Below are 21,127 nucleotides of genomic sequence, written 5' to 3'. Positions count from 1 at the left end.
TAAGTTAAATTATGCATGTATAAGTAATTTAAATTCTCACTGATCTTCTGAAAAATATACACAATACATAATAAATAGCCAGAGTAATCATGAATAACCATTTTAAATCAAATTTTGATTAAGCTAAATGCATTTTTTGCAGTGGTTTATTCAGTCATTTTAAATAACGTAAATCAAGTTGCTACACAAAATTTTCACTGATCTTATGAAATATATTTGCATATAAATAATACATGATAATAAACAGCCAAAGTGATCATACATAAGGAAGACACGGTGGTGCAGTGGATAGCACTGTCGCCTCACAGCAAGAATGTCGCTGGTTTGAGCCCTGGGTGGGTCAGTTGGCAATTCTGTGTGGAGTTTGGATGTTCTCCCTGTGTTGGAGTGGGCTTCCTCCGGGTGCTCGGGTTCCCCCCATAGTCCAAAGACATGCGCTATGGGTAAATTGAATGAGCTAAATTGTTTGTAGTGTACGTGTGGGTGTAAATGCAAGAGTGTATAGGTGTTTCCCAGTGCTGGATTGTGGCTGGAAGTGCATCCGCTGCGTAAAACACATGCTGGATAAGTTGGTGGTTTATTTCGCTGTGGTGCCCCCTTATTAATAAAGGGACTAAGCCAAAAAGAAAATGAATGAATGAATGAATTAATTAATTAATCATACATAAAATATAAAATCAAAAAATATAAATTGAGCTAATAACAGTTTTGCTCTTTTGTTATATTCAGTCATTTTTAAACAACTTAAATGAATTGCCTAAACATCACAATTTTAAATGTATTAAATTAATTAATGTCACCAAAAGTTTTAACTTAATCAAATCCAGCCGATTCAAACATACGAGAACCGCGAATCCAGAGCCAATTCCTGATCCATGTTTTCCACACGCACTCCCTCGAGGGGCGTGGCTTGGCGAATTGGTCACAGATCCTTGCCTTCTGATTGGCTCGCCCGAGACGTGGTTCCTGTGAACTTGCCCTGTGGTCAAACTGCATAAACACACAGCTGAAAACTTGCACGGCTTGAGGAGTGGATACAAAAGAAACGGGAGCTTGCATGAAGGATCACATTGTTTCTCTGCACCGACTGACGCCTAACGGAATTCTTATCGATCTGAGACGTTTGCAGGCTGTGATTTACCTCTGATTCGGCTTCAGGATGATGAAGTTTAGGTTCAGACGGCAGGGAAATGACCCTCATCGTGAAAAAATCAAGCAGGATCTGTTTGCATTCAATAAGGTATGTGGGAAATGAAGCTTTGGGTCTCCCCTCTCTCTCTCTCTAGGGAGCATGCATGCGGTTTCGGGTTGCGTTGAAACGGGCTTATTAATTCAAGCAGATGTATTAATAATCAACTGCACTGTCTAATGCCCGTTTATTAACACGTTTTCCCTGATATAACGGTGTTTTCCCAACTATCAGGGCCAGATATGTAGGCATCAGCGACCACCGCATGAAAGTTGTTTGAAACAATCAGTACTTTATATGTTGCATGATTTGTTTTTCTTCCTTGAGCACAACTTGTCGTTTATAGCTTTAGGAGAATGAGAAATGTGTTGGTTATTTCACGTGATATTCATCTTCATCAGTGGCGCTCATTAACTCGGATGAGATCAGATCGGGCGCGTTGTCTATTGTGAGTGACCTCAAAGTTTCCCCATGTTTGTAACTTCTGCGGTTACAAATGATGATCATTCATTTTAAATCAAGTTCAGATGTGGGACATAAAATTGGAGTTATGCAGTGGTTTACTGAACTGTGTGGTATGTGAGAGGGGATAAACAACATATTTACACATTTGTAACTTTCGTCATAAATGTGTATTTTATATGTTGCAAGTTGTTTTATATACATCATGGGGTATATAAGTGGATTTTTTTTAACATATATATAACTTTACTTTTTATAAATTATGTATTTTCTTGTTTCATTTGTTTTCATTTGTTTGTTTCTTGTTTCAATAATTGTTTATTTTAAAACATTAAAAAGCCGAAATAAAACAAATAAGACTTTCTCCAGAAGAAAAAATATTATCAGACATACTGTCAAAATTTCTGTTAATCATCATTTGGGAAATATTTGAAAAAGAAAACTAAATTCAAAGGGGGTGGGCTAATAATTCAACTGTATGTGTGTGATTCTCTTTATTTCACACACTTGGTACAAAAGACAAAACAATACAATCCACACAATATGCATTTAAAATGTTTCATTAAAGGTGAGATAACCAAGGCTGGGCTAAAATCAAAATCTCAATTAATTGAACATTTTAACTGGATTACGATTAATGAACGATTATTTTATTTTAATAATAATATATCAATAAGTGAAGTTTGTTTGATTGGTTTAGTGAGTTAATTTACATCATTATACCTTCATTAGTATATATCGTCATGTGTATACATTGCAATTTTTATTTTATTTGATTAAAGAGCAAAAATGTATAGAATTAAATCATTAAATTAAATTAGCATTAAATACTTTATATTAAGTTTTTTATTTAAATTATTTTTTTAAACTACAAATATTTGAGGTAAATGAGTATTATTTTATGTTAAAAATATTAAATGTTTTTTGTGTATTTTTAATTGTGTCCTGCAGTATTGCTGGCAGCCAGAATTTGCCAGCTCTCCATAATGGAAGTTTGTTTAGTTTGTTAACTTTATTTAATTTTAGTACTTTAGGCCTTTCAATGAGTGTTTAATTTAAAATGAGATATACTATGTAGGACATTTATAATATCTATAATATGTATGGTTGGATGCTTTCATAAGTCTCATACTGAAAGTGATAATTAATTATTAAACATATTTATCTTCAATTGTTTATTTTTTATTTATAAATGTTTCATGTATGTATGTTCCTTTATTTACTGATGGAACAAGATGTATTTATTTAGATGAATTATTTATTTATATTACCTAAATGTATTGCTTCACTTATAGCAGGGGTGCCCAAACTCGGTCCTGGAGGCGGTTGTTCTGCAAAGCTTAGCTCCAACTTCCTTCAACACACCTCCCTGGAAGTTTCTAGTATACATAAAAGGTGCTTGATTAGCTGGTTCAGGTTGGTTTAATTGGTGTTGGAACTAAAATAGGCTGGACACCGGCCTTCCAGGACCAAGTTTGGACACCCCTGACTTGTCGTATGCATAGTACATTTATTTAGATCTACTAAAAGAGTAAAGTACTTATTTTGCTCAATAAATTAAAGTTTATGTTTGATTAATTTATTCAGTTCTTTTATCATAACTTCATTTGTTTGTGCTTAAATTTTAACTTTATTTTATTTGTTAAAAGAGCAAAATGTGTCTGTTTAGCATTAAAGCATTAAATTACATTGGCAATAAACTTTTTCTATATTAGTAAATTGTAATTCATAAAAAAAATATATATATGTATATATGTATATGTATGTATATATATATATATATATATATATATATATATATATATATATATATATATATATATATATATATATATATATATATATATATATATATTTTTTTTTTTTAGGTAAATGAGTATTTCGTTTTAAAAAAATAATAACTGTTTTTATTTTTAATGTGTGCATTGAATGTCTCCTGCAGTGTTGCTGGCAGCCAGGATTTGCAGAGCTCTCCCTAATAGGGCTGCTCTTAAATCATAATGAACATGTTACTGCTCCCCTGCCAGAAACATAGAAAGGGTTTGATTGTAGGCTTTTTACTGATGACCAAACTCTGGCACAATTACAACACAACCATTTTTAAGCCTCCTCCTCAATCTAAAGCACTACTTCAGAAAATAAGAGAGAAAGAGACACACTTATGGAGTATTAAAGTCTCCTGTTTTTGTTCATTTCTCAATCGCTGCTGATGACGTTCATCCACAGATGGTTTAGGAAAAAACACAGCAGTGGTGAAGGATGAAGGTGTGTGTGTGTGTGTCTCAAAACTGATGAAGCATCATGACACCGTGTGTAATATTATGGGAAGGTCCTGTTATTTATCATGTCACACTTTGTCAACCTGTGAAAAGAGATTAGCATCTTTCTACCAAACGCAGGCCTTATTTTGCCTAAAACTGTGTTGATTCAAGGTGACATTTGAAAAACCGCCCCCAAAAGATGTTTCTGCAGATCAATTTTAATAGCTTGAGAAGATGAATTTGACGTTGTCTGTCAAATCTACTAGATATCCTTCCTTACTATTTCTGTTTCGTTTTGTGGAAACAAGGAAATCCCTTTCCTGTCGGGATTGCTCTGAATAGATCTGCTAGGTTGACCTCTTTTGAGACCTCATGCTATGATTAACAATGAAAAATGATTTGTTTTTAAGCATTTTCTAGAAAAAGAGGAGTTTAAAATGTCTATCTAATGTATGTTACATGTGAGACTTCCTCTTCTCTTCTTTTACTCAGACAGTTGAACATGGATTTCCAAACCAGCCAAGTGCTTTGGCCTATGATCCCAAACTGCAGCTTATGGCTATTGGAACTAAATCAGGGGCCATCAAAATGTATCCTTTTGTAAGTGCTTCACTTCAATTAAGGGTCACGTTTATTTTGTAAATATTTGGTGCTGTTTATAATTTTGCAGTATAATTTTGCAGGTCAGAATTTTATCAATACTTTTATTTGTCGAGTAGAACAAATGACAAAAAAAAACTGTCTGTGAGGTATGGGGGAATTTCAAAATGAAACACATTTTGACAGCATGTCCATTTTTAAAGTTTCCGTGAAGTTCTTTGAAACGTGCATTTTCATTCAATGTTTGACGTAATCTCAACCCAAACACGAAAAGAGGGTGGGACATAGTGTACTCCTCCCCCTTAAAAAAAACACCCTATAGTGTTTTGTTTTGTCACAGCTTTGTCAGTGAGAGTGGTTGAGCTAAAGCGCATCAAATGAAAAGCAAATGAGAAGCCGAGTCTTGAAGCGGGCAGGGCATGTCAGATACTAGAGAGCATATGATTGGTTATGATGTGATGAGAAAGTATAAAGTGTGAGGTGACGTGAAGAAAACGCCACCATTTCGTTGAGCCATTTAGGCGGAAATGACAAACTTCAAGCTTGATTTGTTTATATCAGTTTTTATATTTTGTCAGAATTGTGTCTGTTTTAGAGCACACTAGCTTATAGATATCCTAAAAATGAATAATACTGATACTAACATCTAAAAAAAAAAAATTTATTGGACACTGTTTTATTTATTAAAACTGCCAAATGTTTTCACAGGAATATTTAAATCTGAAAACTAATGAAAAAAATGTCAATTTGCTAAATGAGTTAAAAAATTATTCATTAAGGTGGCAACACCAAAGCTCCAATAATGTAAATTTATTAACTTTAAAAAAAGCTATTACACAGTTAAATGATTTAAATGAATGGTTCACAGAAACAAAAGAAAATTGCCTATCTTTGTTTGTATCTCGCATGGTTTTAGACCTTTTATGAGTTTTGTTTTCTTCTGTTGACCACAAAAAGAAGCTACTTTGAGGTATGTTGGTTGCTGGAACCCATCAACTTCCATGGTAGGAAAAAAAAACTACTGTAGAAGACACTTAGTGCAATTTTAAAAATGAACTTTTTTGTATTTAACAAGTGAAGGATGAGTAAATGATGACAGAATTTAAATTTTAGATGAGAAAAATTTTCACGAAATATAATTAAAAATTTTGAAATTGAATGGAAAAAATATGCTCCGGTCACAATTTGTATTTATACCCTATTCAGTAAATAATGCATTTTAAAAAGGTTTTAAGAATTTATATGTTGGTATGATTCATTTTTTTGTGTAGTGTAGAATCGGCAACATTTTACATTACTAGGGCTTCTTCATTTTGCAAGGGTCTGTATTAGGGCTGCACAATATTAGAAAAATCTAACATTGCAATACTTTTTTTATTCTGTGATGTATTGTGATATTAATACATTTTCACTAGATTATTTGGAAAGAATTTGAAATTTTAGATTGATTGAGATGATTCTGTAGGGGAATGCATGCGTAAAATATAAAAAACAAGTATAGATTGATTTATTTCGAACCGCAAAAAAAAAAAAAAAAAAAAAATCATACACAAAGCAATCGTTTAAACAAAATACACCCCCCAAAAAATATTGTAAATAGCCATTAACTTAAATCTTTTTGTTCTTTTTTTCAATCACTTCTATTCATCAACAAATGTCTTTAATAGTTTATTTGTACATTTTATGCATTTTCCATGTTTTTCCACTCTCCTTTATTAATCTTTATATTCATTTAATAATATATGTTCATACTTTTATTAATTTAATGTTTTAAATTGATTTATACCCTGACATTGATTACAAATTTGTTCCATAGTTTCAGACCACATACAGATAAACCTTTTAACATTGTCCTTGTTTTCAACCTCCTAAAATTTTGCTCTCCTCTCAGATTATATCCCTCTTGTCTTTTTTCCAAAACGCATACACATTTTTTGAAGTAATTTATTTCTAGACTTAAACATAAATGATGCTCATATACATTTAACCAAATCAATAAACTTAAGTGTCTTCATTAAAAAAAAAAAAAAAATTAATATACTCCAGTTACCCCACATTTTCTATTATTCTACATACTTTCTTCTATACTGTAAATGTTGTAAAATTAATAAAGAAAAATATTATTTAATTTTGTATAAAAGTGTTTCTCAACCACGTTCCTGAAGGACCACCAGCACCGCATGTTTTAGATGTCTTCTTTCTCTCACACCCATTACAGGTCATTCAGTCTCGGCTAATGAGCTGGTGATCTGAATCGGGTATGTTTGGATAAGAAGACATGAAAAATGTGCAAAGCTGATGGTCCTCCGGGAACGTGGTTGGGAAACACTGGTATATAATATTATATATATTAATAGTGTTTTATTGTTTTTCGAGGAGTCAAACTTTATTCAAGTGTACAGTAATTGAATAATCAAATGTAAAATAATACTGCATAGTTTTAGTTTTATAAACCACTCAATAGAATTTATCTTTATTAATTTTTCAGAGTTAAAAACAGTCAAATTTCTGAGGCACAAATGCTTTTAAATCCCTCACAAAGTCCCAGGTATCATAAAACACTTGTGAAATGATAACGTATAATCCAGACTCAAGATTGCGTATACTCAGCATGTGACTATTGCGAATGTTCATATTGCTATGCAGAAACGATCTACTGTGCAGCTCCAGTCTCTATACAGTGAACATTAAAAAAAGGGTTTTATAGCCTCCTTTTTATTTTAGAAACTGATGAAATGTTTGAGGTATTCAATTTGATGTCTATCAGTGATACAATGGCATTGGGGGGATGTCCTAGTTTATGGTTCACTGATTGCGATTAATTACTCTGAATGTGTGGCTCTGTTGTGTTAAAGACTTGAGTCATCATTAGCCTGGTACACAGTGTGACTCAATACATATTGTTCCAGTCCTACAAAACCTGCTACCTCAGAAACGTAACTTTTCGGAATTGTCATAATTATAAGCAACACTGTCCAGACTTGAGTGTTTATGTCCGCTGGGTTGAAGGAATGTTTAGGAGGATATCATCAGAGCAAAGTGTAGGAGACTCCTCTGGTGAGCACTCATTATCTCGTCCTCTTGGACTGGGACGGGTCAGACTGGAAAACGTCCAGCATTCCTTCACAGTCTGGTTTGCGGTTTTCCTGAGATGGAAGCAGAGATACGGGCAGGATCAGTGGTATTGTGGAGGTTGCGATGGTACAGTGCTGGTCTTTGACTGTTTGGAGGCTGGTGGTGTCAGGCACAGCCCAGCTGAGAGACGCTCGCTCTGCTGCAGATTTGACTCACTGGACAGAACGGGACGGGGAGGGTGAAGCTGATCTGACAACCTGCCACTCTCCAGATCTGAGGCACTATCTGTCAGCGCTTAAAAGCTTTTGCCTCGTCCATCAAACAAGATGTCTTGTGATGGAGTGAGAGGACAGAGAAGCTTTGAGTGTAAATGAAGAGGGTGTTCTGAGGTTGAGTAATGAGAGGTTTGGTTTCGGAGGCATTTCCTCTGATTGGGTGTTGAGGGGGTGTGATGAGAGATCAAAGTTTGCTTTACCAAGCCTGACTCCATCCTACATAAAACTGCATGTCTTTGAGTAAGTTCTGGAGCCGGGTTAGACACTGGGCTCGGACCCTATCTTTCTCTCTCTATCCTGATTTGGGGAATAACACGAATTAGGGCGCATTCACACTATGCTTTCTGAACCGTGCTCAAACCCTTTTCCCTGGATCGTTTGAGAAGTGTGAGTGCTCAGGCACGCTTCAGTTGGCCGGCCCTAGCCTGGTTGGAAGAGGTTTGCCAAAACGCCTTTTACTCAGGCTTTGGTGCGGTAAGCTTGTAATGTGAGTGCAAAGCGTGCGTGAGCCTGAAACTGAAGACGAGGTGTGACTTTCAAGGGACTGTTTCATATGGATTTATTAATCATTCTTACTGTTCAATGACCGCAAATTGTCATGGTTTATTAAAGACGCAAACCCCTCACTGCACGACAGCTGCACCTTCAGCAAACCTCCTAATACCTGCTGCACCAGGACTTTATGATTACTTATGAGCATCAAAAGTGGCTGATCTGTTTGGCGAAATATTTAACTGCGTGTTACTGCATCCCAAACGACTGTAACGAAAGAAATGTCCACTGCTGAGCGAGAGCGCTTCTTGCAGAACAGCGCATCACCGATGACGCAAGCGTGCTTAAGTGCGAATGTAATGTAAGAGCGGGTCATTGGGAAAGACAGGAGGGGGGACAAGCATGCTTCGGCCCGGTTCAAGGCAACTGTACAGAGTATGTACCCTTACAGTGTCTTCTCGAGCTCAGAGCCTGCTCCGCAGAAAGCACACCATATATGCATATTCTATTTAGTCAAATATCTGTGTGTGCTCTCGTGAAATAAGTAGTTTTAACAAACAGATGCCATTTATTTATTTTTTTTTGTGTAATTTAGGAATTTATCAGACTGAATGAGTACGATACCAGCATTTAGAAGACTTCATTGGATTCTTAATGAAACCAAGGTAGTGACAGGTGTTTTCTCCCATTTTGTGGCATATACTGGTGTAATAGATTAGCAAAAAAAAGTAAGGGTACTCCTGTTTTTCCATCTGTTGGCTGTTGATGATTGGATTTTGAGATGTTATCATTGCATTCGAATGAGTGAAAGCTTGCAGTTAATTGTGCAGAGTCAAGGTTTAAGTGGACTCACTGAAGTCTGCCATACAGCACCATAGAAAAGCATTAAGACCCAATCCCAATTTTACCCCTTAGCCTTTCCCCTTAACGTCCCAATTCTTCACTCTCAAAAACCAAGGTGTACGAAAATTTCCCAGAATACACCATATACAACGGCTGCACACTAAAGTAAGGAGATGCACAAATTATTACTTTTTTTTTGTTGTCATTATTACAAAGTTTTACAAAAAACAAGCATATGTTTTAAAATATTCATAACCCTGTTCGTGGTTTACAGTTATGTTTTAAAAAACTATTTAAAAATGCCTGGCTAAAGTTTGCGCTCTATAATCCCTAATAATTACTTCTGTAAAGCAATCCCACAACATACTTTCACTTCTGACACTCGAATATCCTGTCAGAAAAGTCTAGTGGCTGGGAATGAGCTTTTTACAGTGTCTGCTATAATGTTAATGTTATTTTCGTGCTTTTACATTGATAGATATGGCCACAGTGTAAATGCACAGTACAGTTACGATCTTATTGTCACATTGTATTGTTTTGATGACATGATATCACTGCCTTCAGTGATTTCCTGAAGATAAATACCAAAAAATAACACAACTAGAATAAGTACAGCAGTCACTATCATCAATCTCATATAAAGAAGCCCTTCCCCTTCACACTCTGTTTCAAGGGCCAGGGGAAAGAGGATGGGGTAGGGGTACAAAATTAAAATTGGCATTTAGCATAGTTATAACATAGTACAAGAAAATTGCCAAGCATAATCATTTATTAAATGAGTATGCTTTTATAAAGTGGGGTGAAATGTTGTTTTATGTTGACTTTAAAAGAAGGAGAACTGTCAGTTTATGCTAAATATTAGTTTTTACATTAAGCCTGTAAAAAGTATGACTACTTAAAAGTGGTACAGGTTTGTGACAAACATGTGGTGCATTACAATAGAGATATGGATAAAAGATAATAGACCAACATAAACTTTTCTCACACTTTGTATGAACCACAATTCGATGACATTCATGCAGCAGGTGGGAGATGTATTCAACATTGTGAAATGAAGTACTTTTCCAATTGTTTAGAAATCTGCTAAGTTGTTTATGTGGAGATTTCTTGTCAGACAGACTTGCTTCATTAAAGGGATAGTTCACCCAAAAATGAAAATTTACTCTCTATTAACTCTCTCTCAAGTAAATACAAACCATTATGAGTTTCCTTTTTCTGTTGAAAACAAAAGCCACTGACTTCCACAGTAGAAAGAACAAATACTATGGAAGTCAAGGGAAGGGTCACAGATTTTCAGCTTTCTTCAAAATATCCTAAAAGTTAAAACAGGTTTGGAACAAGTAAACGGTGAATAAATTATAAATAATCTTTCATTTTTGGGTGAACTGTCTGCATTTACACTTCATGACTCAATTCCAATTTTTTTTTTCTCCCATGTGGTACAGATCGGATTAGGTCCATGTACGTGCAAGCAGGGTAAAGTCACATGGATTCTGATTTACTCAAAGCAGATTCAGGCCTTGTTCATATGTGGAAATTTATCCGATATGAATCGAATCCATGTCCTCGTGTCTGCAGTGTAAGCTGGTAGATCGAATTTTCAACTGCCAATGCGAGACGCGCGTCATTAAAAACCATAGCAAATGACGCCAACCCTGACGCTTTCATTTCGGAACAGACTTCAGCAGAGTCCCAATCCTTAAATCTCATACACGGGGACAAGCTTTTATATTGTTATGTAGCACAAGTATTTAAGTATGTTAACAAGAGGGAGAGAGAGCGCAACATCCGCCATACAACCTATAGTAACTATTAAAAAACTATTGCATACATCGCGTGCATAAATCATGCCATGAACATTACACATACTGCTTTTAAAAAGCCTAGATTAAAAGAAAATGGCCAAATGAGAACTTTTCTGGCATAAACTATAGTAAAACAATTTGTCAAAAAGAATTAAAAAAATATTATACCCTGCTAACAGATTAAATACAGGAACGGAGAAAAGGGCGCTCCTTAATTATCAGCTGTCAGTCAGCGCCCGCTCTTTTTTTTTTTTTTTTTCCTTTTTTTTTTCTTTCCTTTTCTTTTTTCTAAGGCCATTGTGCCTTTGCCGTGTGCAGTGTAAATGCAGACAATCGGATACAAGTTACATTTAAAAGATGATGTTAGCCGGTCATCAAAAAAAGCAGATACAGTCACAAAGTCGGAATTGACCATCAACATCTTCATTGTAATTGCAGCCTAATGCCTAGTTCAGACTGCGTGATTTCAACCCCGATTTTGGCTCGCCGACAGGTTTTGAGAAATCGCCGACAAATGCCTGAAATCACAGGCAAATCGCTGCTCGTGTACGTGAGTGACAATCACACAGTATGAACGATCAAAGACGCGATCTGAGAGAATCGCCGATGAGTCGCCGATGCCTGTGAGATATTTGGCGTGCTAAATATCTGGAGCTGTCGGCGATTCAAATCATGCCGTGTGAATTGAGTTTTGACTGAAAATAACATCGGCGATCGCCTACAGCCAATGAGGGAGCAGTTTTCACTTGTGTGTGCGTGTGTGTATACCTGCTGCAGGTCAGCGGGAGGCTGGGGGAGAAGTTAAAAGCGCTCTTTCTTTTTATTTGGACCCACGAAATGGAGGAAATACTAGTGGAAGTTTGACAGGACTCAGGAGCAACCGTGTCTGTTTGACGTTTCATACAGAAAGAAATTAGTTTATTATCAACGTTGAGGAGAAATGGCTAATTCCCTTTAAACCCAGGTGAGCAAACATGTACATGTTCTACCCCATTAAAGGCTTCTTTCTCATTATGTAGTTAATAACAAAAGATATACTACATGTTTTTTTCTGCGAGACGTAGTTTGTACAAAGTTGTCGGCGATTCTCCCTATAGTAAAGTCATGCAATGTGAATGTCCATGTCGCCGAACCATCTTGCAGTGTAAACAAAGCAGCGACGAAACGCTAGCCCAGATAGTCATGCAGTGTGAAAACATCTGTGACAAGACTAGTTTGAAAATCATGCAGTCTGAACTCGGCATTAGTGGAGATGTTTCCAAAACTTTACCTATGGGTTCTAGTTAAACTTGACCTAAATCAATAGCCTTATCCAGTTGAATGATCCTTATGAACAACTTGGAAACTAGCTAGAGAATCAAGTCGTCCAGTATTTTATCAGTTTCTTGTGAGTTATTAGATTAAGCTGTCAGTGCTTTCTTCATTAGAGAGAAAAAACTGGAACGCTGCTGTGGTTTGTTAAGCTCCATTTTATCTGGATTGGTTCCAGCTCCAGATGTGTACTTTTGCACATCAAAGGCTGGGCGGCTGTGATGTGCATTGCTCTACAGCTCTGGTCGTCCTGATGTCAGATGCCAGAATGGTTCAGTCTGAAGTGTGTCTGATCAAGGGTGCTGTCATCAGAGTTTGTCCAGCCTGTCCTGCGCAGAGCCATTAACAGAAGCTCTGATAAAGTCACTTATTTGGTGACCACTATTAACCGTACCATTGAAGTGGAAGAGTTGTTTTTATTAAATAGGATTATTTCCGCCATTGCAGTTTAATAGAGTTGTGCAGTGCACAGATGGCATATTTTTTGGAAGTGTCTTTTCTGAATCATCCTATTTTAGTCTGTAAGGTCATTGGTGCGTATTGTTTCATATGTATCTATTTGTGCATTTATGAACTTATTTTCTTGCCTTTATAATCACATTTAATAACTACATGCCTGAAGTAGAGCTGTGGTGGAAAAAGTGTTCAAGAAATCAATTCCACATTGATTCTGAGATTTTCAGATGTGTTTCTATTCTCTCTTGAATTGAATCTGAGCTTAGTTTTAACAGCAGGTGGCGCTGTATTTGTTATTAATTGAAAGAGCCTCTATTTTGCATTATAAAAGGTCATATTTTGGGGGCTCCAACAACAGGCTGATATGCATTCAAGGTCAAAAAACACTTTCATTGTCTTATCATATGTATTTAATTTGACCTAATTATCCCAATGACTCCAATATGATTTGTTCAGCGAATATTTTTGTTTTTATTTTTCACCATAGCCATGAATTGGCACAGATCATGTGAGAGCCCAATGCAGGAATGCAATTACACTTCAGCATATTACTCTATTTTTAACTCTAACCCGATTAATACAGACACTTTTTCAGTATTAATCCACACAGAGGCAAAAGTTAAACTATTTTGAAAATTAGCCACTGCGTGTGTGTAGGAACAGAGAACAGGAACAAACACCGCTCTAGTTTGGCTGTACTGTGGTATTGTTGTGAAAAATGAACTTTAACCCTTTATTCCCCACAGCCGTATCTCCATCTGACAGTGATCATCATCTTCGTGTCATGATCAGTACCGTGTTCCCCCGTGCTCTGATAGAGTCTGAAAGGAAAGGCGCGTTCACGTTTTACCGGATCTGGCACTACATATTCGGTAATGTCCCTTATCGACGTTGACACGTTCAGGCAAAATATCCAAACCGCAAATGATTCCTTTATTTGACTACGAGTCTACTATTTTGTTAAGGAATCAATAGTTTTAAACAAGGTGCACTTTCAGATTTAATCCTCAGCTAGATGTTTTTCATTCACTTAGTGCTGTGTTACTGCATGGAAGGTCATTTAAAAAAAAACATAATAAGGGTTCAATAAAAATGATTAGTTTATAAAGAAATTAAATATGCATTTTGAAAATGGCAGAATACGTTTCTTGAAAAAAAAATGGCCACAACTCTAAGTTAAACGTGAAAGATGCAAGTGACCAAAATATGGTGTTTTTAAAGGTGACCTGTTATGCAAAAATCACTTTTTATAAGAGGTTTAAACGGCATTGTGGCAACCCTGTAAATATAGCCAGCTTCTAATGGTAAAAATTGATACCGTTTTTATTTTTTATAGTCACACTTGATTAAATAAATATATCTGATTGATATTCTCCCTTTGTACCTGTCATCAAAGGGGGAAAGCCCCGCCCGTTGGTGATAATTTTTCCTTCATTAGCATTGGACGTTCTTTTGGTTTTCAATCTGTCACTCTGCTGACGCATTGTTAGGTCCACCCTCTTTTGAAAAAAAAAAAAAGGGCTGGGAGCACAATCTCATTTGAATTTAAATCGACAGTCACCAAAATGTCACAATTAGAATCAAAGCCTAAAAAGAGCGGTTTCAAAGAGTTAAACTATATTTGTGGGGTATTTTGAGCTGAATCTTCACATGCACACTCTAAGGACTTGTCTTATTTTACATCTTGCAAAAAGTGGCATAATGGGTCCCCCTTTAAAAAATAAGTTTAAGATATTTTTGCATGTTTTTTGAAGTGACATTGTATCAGTACCTTAACACACTCCTAACTGTGCGGTTAATTGTCTTGATAAAGGTAGTTGCTTACAAGTGGGGTATTGAGGGGCCATTTAACATTATTATGATGAAAAGATAAACCCATCTATCCGGTAGTCCATTTTTATAGCCTCAAGGTATAATTGCACACAGTTCTGCTGTAACTCAGACTTTCAGGGAAATGTTGCTTTAAATAAAGGTATATTGGTATATATACCAAATATATAGTATATAGGTATATAAGTATAATGGGGTGATATTAAAGTCAAGAGACAGCAATTTGGGTTTTTGTTCGTTTTAACTTGAATTTAGGATGATATATATGAGGAAATGCATATATATATAATTATTATATAATTACATCAATAATCCAAAAATTGATGAAGCAAATGGCAGTTTAAGGCAACTGAGGTGATGCTAACTTTCTGATTAGCCTACAAACAAAGTAATATTTCTTCATTTTACAACCAGAGTGATATTAGTGAGACATTAGTAAGTATAAGGGCATGACTTGCTGTTGGTAGGGTAAAAGATTAATGTGACTTAATATTTTGAATCTTATTTTCACAATTCTGTCTTTTTTTTTTTTTTTTACAAGCAATTTTTCTTTTGATTTATATAAACTACTTTCTGATCCTCAGAAGGGTTGTTTAAATGGAATGTTTACAGTTGCCTTTTGTTTCTTGGCCTCAGAATAGTGAGTGTTGGATGTAATTTGAGCTTGTCTGATCATAAATGTGTCTCCGCTGCCACCACAAATTGAGGCGCAGGGGTGGAGACTGCATTTTAAAGCTAAAGGGGAGGACAGACATGGGGTTTAAGCGAGGCAGAGAGGAAAGTAATGAGACTGCTGGGATAGAGGAGCTGTTGGAAGTGTTGGGTTCACTCCTAAAGAATGCATGTGGCTGTGCCCTAAGTTCACCCTCTGCTTGTAAGAGGACATTCCTCTGCACTCTTGTTGCCGGTCCTCGTCTCAAAGAGGTCTTTTGAATTGGTTTCCCGGGCCACCACTGGGGCTGGCTGGTAATCGGGATGTGCTTCAGATTTTATTAGTGGCATCATCTGTGATTGACTGACCATGTCTTGCAGAACGAGCTGTGTGACTGTCAGGAATGCTGCTTCTGTGTGTCCAAAATTAATTTTATCTTTACTATGACTGTCAACATCCTTATTTGCTTAATGTGGATCAACTTAGTCTAACAGGCTTAATTTGTGCTGTAATATCAATATGGTCATTCTCTAAAAAACACTCGCACAAAAAAACAAAAAACAGGTCAAACTGCATGACATGTAGCATGGTATAGTCAAGATGTCAAATTTTGAGAAAATCCAGAGTAGGGGATTTTACGTTTACTCTTTTAGTTCTGCTGAAGTACATGAGAAGTGATGGTAAAGTAAATTGAACGGTACCTTTTTAGTAAAATTTTATTAGAATAGTAATGTTAGAACAAATCTATTAGGCGTTAATAAAATATTGAAATAATAAAAGTTATAATATAATAATATTATATAATAGAAAATTCTAAATTAATAGCATTTTCCTTTGTTTTTGTCATGTCTTCAACGTTCTTTGAAGACATCAATTTTGATCAGCCAAAAAAAAGGTTATAAGAGTAGTACTGGTTTTCTGAAGGTCAACCTGTGAATGAATTTTAAAGAAGTTATATTGAGTGTTACAGTTTACGCACACACCTATAGACACGGTGTCTTTGTCAAATAATGTCAACAGTGTAAAACATGACTGTAATTTAAAATCTGCTACAGTAAAAATCCATAACCTGGATAACATACGTTTCCTTAATATATACAGTGAATACCTAACTTTGACCTGACAGTGAAATTGACTTTCCCAGAATTTTGTTACATCTAATGTTTATAAATAATGTTTAAATCATTACTTTCATTTTATGTGAATCACCATGATGGTGTAGTAGCTGTGTGGATGATACCGAGTGCCTTCTATCTATGTATTAGTATGTTTCTCTGCTTGTGAGGAAAAGTTTGATATGAGCGTCGGTTCATTTGACTCTTTCATCATCACCACCTGCTTGTTTCATTATGGTTTTTGTCCGTGTAACAAAGATATGATCTGTAGTGTACTTCAAAACACTGTTGTATAATGCTGTAAATTAATGAAATGCAAAGTTTACAGTACAATCGAGAATTATTTTACAATTTCTTATGTATTTTTAATGGTAAAGTTCTATCAGCCACAGCAGCATTTAATATTATTTTTTTTACAGGTGCATATGGTTGATTTCTGCATCTCAGAGCAATACTGCGGTTTTATTATAAATAAATCTAAAGAACAAATCTTTTGAGTCCATGATTCAAATGATTTATTCACAAAGACCTTTATCATGTCTTTTTTTTTCTTCTTTTTTCGACCGCATTGATGGACTAGATACTGTGCTTTTTCTTGAGTGTGTTTAAAGCACTACTTTTTCCTCCTGTTTTGAGTTGTTAAGAACAGATACTTTCACATTTAAAAGTTGTATTAATTACATTTTTTTTTTTAGCAAGTATCTGTACTTTTTTTTCTTGAATATATAATTTTTCAGTACTATTTCCACCACTGCTTGCACAAAATGTCATGCACTCGTGGTAGAACTAATAGACTAGTCAGCACAACCCCTAGGGTGCTTTCACACTTTGTTCAATTGTCTGGACCGTACCCAAGTTCGTTTGTCCCCCTTGCCACCTTTTCAGTTGGTTTGTGTTCACACTGTCTTTTTACCTTCTGAACCCCGGTACGCTTGTGTCATCAAGCTGCTGTTATTTGTACGGTTGTTGCCAGGTGACTGACATAAAAGCAAAGTACCAAAATGGAAAAACTTCCACGCATCGCAGTCTTTCTGCCTTTATCTTTTGGTTTTGGACATAAGTGACTTGCGTCCATCTGCTGCAAAAATATAAACATTCAGAACAATGCGATGTCTGCAGAGTCTGTTTTTGGAGGAGACAACCAGACATTATTACTGTGCTTGCCCTGGCTCAGTCCTGCTTGTCAGCAAGGTACAGCACTTGATGCACAGATATACTGTTGGTTCACTTCCGTTATTTGGTATGATTGCACTCATACTAAAGGTGAACCGGACCAGAGTTTGCGTGAACCGTACCCCAGACCACCTCTTTCGGGTGGACTTTAATATGATTCGTGGGTGCGCACCTGAGTTCAGAAGACACATTCACTCTAGCTAAACATATGGTACTTTTAACATCAAGTGAACCTGGGTGCGGAACAAAAGTGCTAGTGTTAAAGCACCTTAGTTGGAGTGTTTTCCAACTTTGAAATGGAACCACCTGATGGAAAGCTTGTCTTGAGCTCATAAGATCTTCGAGCCTGGGGCTTCCTCTTGTTTGCAGTGTGAGAGAGGGAGTTTGAGCTCAGGTAGGTCTTGTGAGTTCCCTTGCTGTTTGTAGCTAGTAATAACGAATTTGCTATAAAGAGATAACTACTTACTTGGAGCACGTCAATGGTACCAGAGAATGTTGACTAGCTTGGTAAGGACGAGGACCAGTGATGTTCTTGCTGTGATTCTTCAAAATGAAGACGACTGTGGTTTGGTTATTAATAGTGACTTAGGAACCGTCTGATTGGTGAATCATGTATTGGCTAATGCACAACCAGCCGTGATCAATCATAAGCATGTGATTCCCATGAAATTAGTTCATAAATAAACTTCTTCAATTTGGTGATGTCATTGGCCCATGAACATTTCCTGTTCGATATCAAACTATTTCATAACTGTAACAAGAGGCAATTCACTCATAACTAAATATTAAAACCCCTACATTTATTTATCAATTTGTTGCTCTTTTTGGATTCTTGGAAGTTATAGAAATTAAAAATATAAAACAGGAAATACATTGGGACCATTGTTTTTGTATACATCCCTCAAAATGGTCTGTAGTCTGTATTTGCTATGTAATATTGCTGAATGTTCTTGGGCATCTGTATGCATCAACATCTACCATGGTTATTATGCTGCTTGTGTGCTGTGATGTTTAAAGTGGCGTAATGATTGATGATTCTCTGCTATCATTTATGCAATGGTAAATATGAGTACATCAAACAATACATAAAACATTCAGCTCAATGCTTCTAATACTATTCTTGCTGGATCACAAGAATGTCCAGGTCACCTTTCCTATCACCTCTTGTCTTTTCAATCAGTCGCAGTAGCTCTGCATAAGTGGATCTGAATGCACGGAGTCTTATCCTATTGCTCTAGCTATCAGTTTTTCCTCTCCCAGAGGCATCGCTGCAGCTCTCTGATCTGAGCCTGGAAGTTTGTGTCCACGCCACTGCAAACACTCAAACATTTGTCTGGTCTGGAGGCATAGGCTTATCACAACTTTTTAGTTTGGCCGATTGCCTCATGAAAGACGGATGCTCTCACGTTTCACATTCCCACATAGGGAAGTCCTCTCATCTGATTGAATGCAGCTGAAGAAACACTCCAACACCTCTTCATAAGTTCATTCATAACTCCATTTTTTTTTTTGTTTCTTCCTGAAGATTTTAGATGATGCTGTGTGCTGAAGGAGGTTTAAATGTCTCTTTGCATATCTTTTCTCTCATGTGTCTCAGCCTAAAGCCATTAGTATTCTGTTGTGAGCCTCACGGACACACACAGGGAGCTCCAAATCAGTCCCCCCCCCCCCCCCCCCCCCCCTGTAGTGCACTTCTGTGGATGGTAAGCAATCTATAGGCCTTTGGAAACCCGAATAGTGAAGAAGACTCATTGAATTCTGCAATATGCTTATCGCTGCCAAAGCTTACCACTTTAAAGGGCTGCCATTTAATTACAAATTGTGGCAAGTTAGTGGATGGTGAAAGGGTTTGCTTGTGGCTTCTTTCTAAGGATGTTAGTTTGGTTTGGAAATAAGCAGAACAGATGCTGGAATCTCCTTCCAGTCGGTCTAATCAGTTGTGACATGAACTGAAAATGGCCATGCACTATGGGTGACACAAAGTTCACGGTTTGTTCTTTATTACTTAAACTGAAATTTCTTGAGATGCTTACCAAGCCAAAGTTCAGGCCGGAGCTGGTGTATGTCAAATGATTCGCCACTTGATTTCTTTGGATGGTTTGCAGGATGGAATCTCTGATTGCATTTATATGGGGGTCGAGAACAGTTTGGCGTCTGTATCAAATACATTTTTATGAAGATTATTTGTGTGTACTTGGAAAGCATATTAAATGTGTGTTACATGTCTGTTGTGTAGTTTATACTTTTTGATTTTTTTCACAAGTGTTTTGTGTGTAAGAAAATAAAAATCGTGATTTCGTTGTGCAAAAGATACATTGGTAACACTTTTTGAATAATGCTCTTTTAGTTTATGTTAGTTAATGTACTAACATTTAACCAAGTATGAATAATCTTGTAAAGCATTTAATAATCAGTTCAACATTAACTAATGCATTATTAATCCAAAGTTGTGCTTGTTAACATTAATTTTAAATAATCATTAGTTAACACGAACTAATGTTATTTCAAGATAAATAAATTCTATAATAATTGTTAGTAAATACATTAACTAATAGATCAATTGTTTAAAGTGTTATCTATATTTATGATGTATATTAAAATATATGAATATAAGTAATGGTTAAATTTCTCTTCATTTCTGCTAAATTATAAATTCCTGAAAACCTTGCTGACAAATGAGTAAAACTCAGTGGTTTGAAGAATCGAATTTATCATGACATTGAATTAATATTTGGGGCTTTACTGTGCTCCATAAATAATTTTTAGTGTTGTCAAATTATTCTATATTTAAAAGCTATATACTATATATACACAATAGGCTATTATGGGCGAAGCAGTGGCGCAGTAGGTAGTGCTGTCACCTCACAGAAAGAAGGCCGCTGGGTCGCTGGTTCGAACCTCGCTTCAGTTGGCATTTCTGTGAGGAGTTTTCATGTTCTCCCTGCGTTCCCGTGGGTTTCCTCCGGGTGCCCCGGTTTCCCCAACAGTCCAAAGACATGCTGCAGGTGAATTGGGTAGGCTAAATTGTCCATAGTGTATGAGTGTTTGAGGGTGACTGGCTGGACGGAAGGTGTAAAAAAGTCGTTATCATATGGACAAGTCTAAATAGAGGACTTGTTCCAAAGAGCCGACCCTGCAACCAAACGGGACTAAGGTCAAAGAGGAAGAAGAAGATACAGAATAGGCTATTAACTGGCTTCTATCTGTAAATCATGGTTAATGTATGATGACAGTTTTGCAACACAGGTTCATTGGAAATATATGCGTCAGTCTTGTGTAAAACTTACTTAAACATATATTTGACTGAAGTTTCTAGGTAAAATTGATGCTACCTATTGTGATTTTTAATATGTTTGCCTCATGTCTCTATATATGGACATGCCATGGTCAGTTTGTTCTGTGGTTCACTGTTGTACTTGTGATGCTTTTGTTAAGTCTGAGTTTGAGGGTGCACTCACACTATGCTTTTTGAACCGTGCCTAGGCATGTTTCCCGGTTCGTTTGACGAGTGTGAGTGCTCCGAATTGGGCCCAGGTGTGGTTCAGTTGGCCAGCCCTGGCCCGGTTGGAAGAGGTGTGTCAGAGAGCG

At 36.3% G+C, this 21,127-nt stretch overlaps 1 protein-coding gene across 5 annotated transcripts in view; it reads left to right on the top strand.

The window, feature by feature from the left end:
• The first annotated feature begins 1,025 nt into the window (after window positions 1-1,025).
• The window catches only part of llgl1 (LLGL scribble cell polarity complex component 1), an 83,006-nt gene continuing 62,904 nt past the window's right edge, over window positions 1,026-21,127 (top strand). For 4 of the 5 annotated variants that reach the window (XM_087243336.1, XM_087243335.1, XM_087243334.1 and 1 more), the window contains exons 1-2: window positions 1,026-1,240; window positions 4,405-4,502. In XM_087243336.1, coding sequence (XP_087099462.1) covers window positions 1,160-1,240; window positions 4,405-4,502 — 179 coding nt within the window. In that variant the 5' untranslated portion in view covers window positions 1,026-1,159. 5 annotated transcript variants of the gene reach the window in all.

This window comes from Danio rerio, chromosome 3, assembly GCF_052040795.2.
Source record: "Danio rerio strain M-AB ecotype USA chromosome 3, GRCz13ab, whole genome shotgun sequence".
NCBI lineage: Eukaryota > Metazoa > Chordata > Actinopteri > Cypriniformes > Danionidae > Danio > Danio rerio.
The sequence above is the reverse complement of the archived record's forward strand: the minus strand, read 5'-3'. Positions and strand labels throughout refer to the sequence as shown.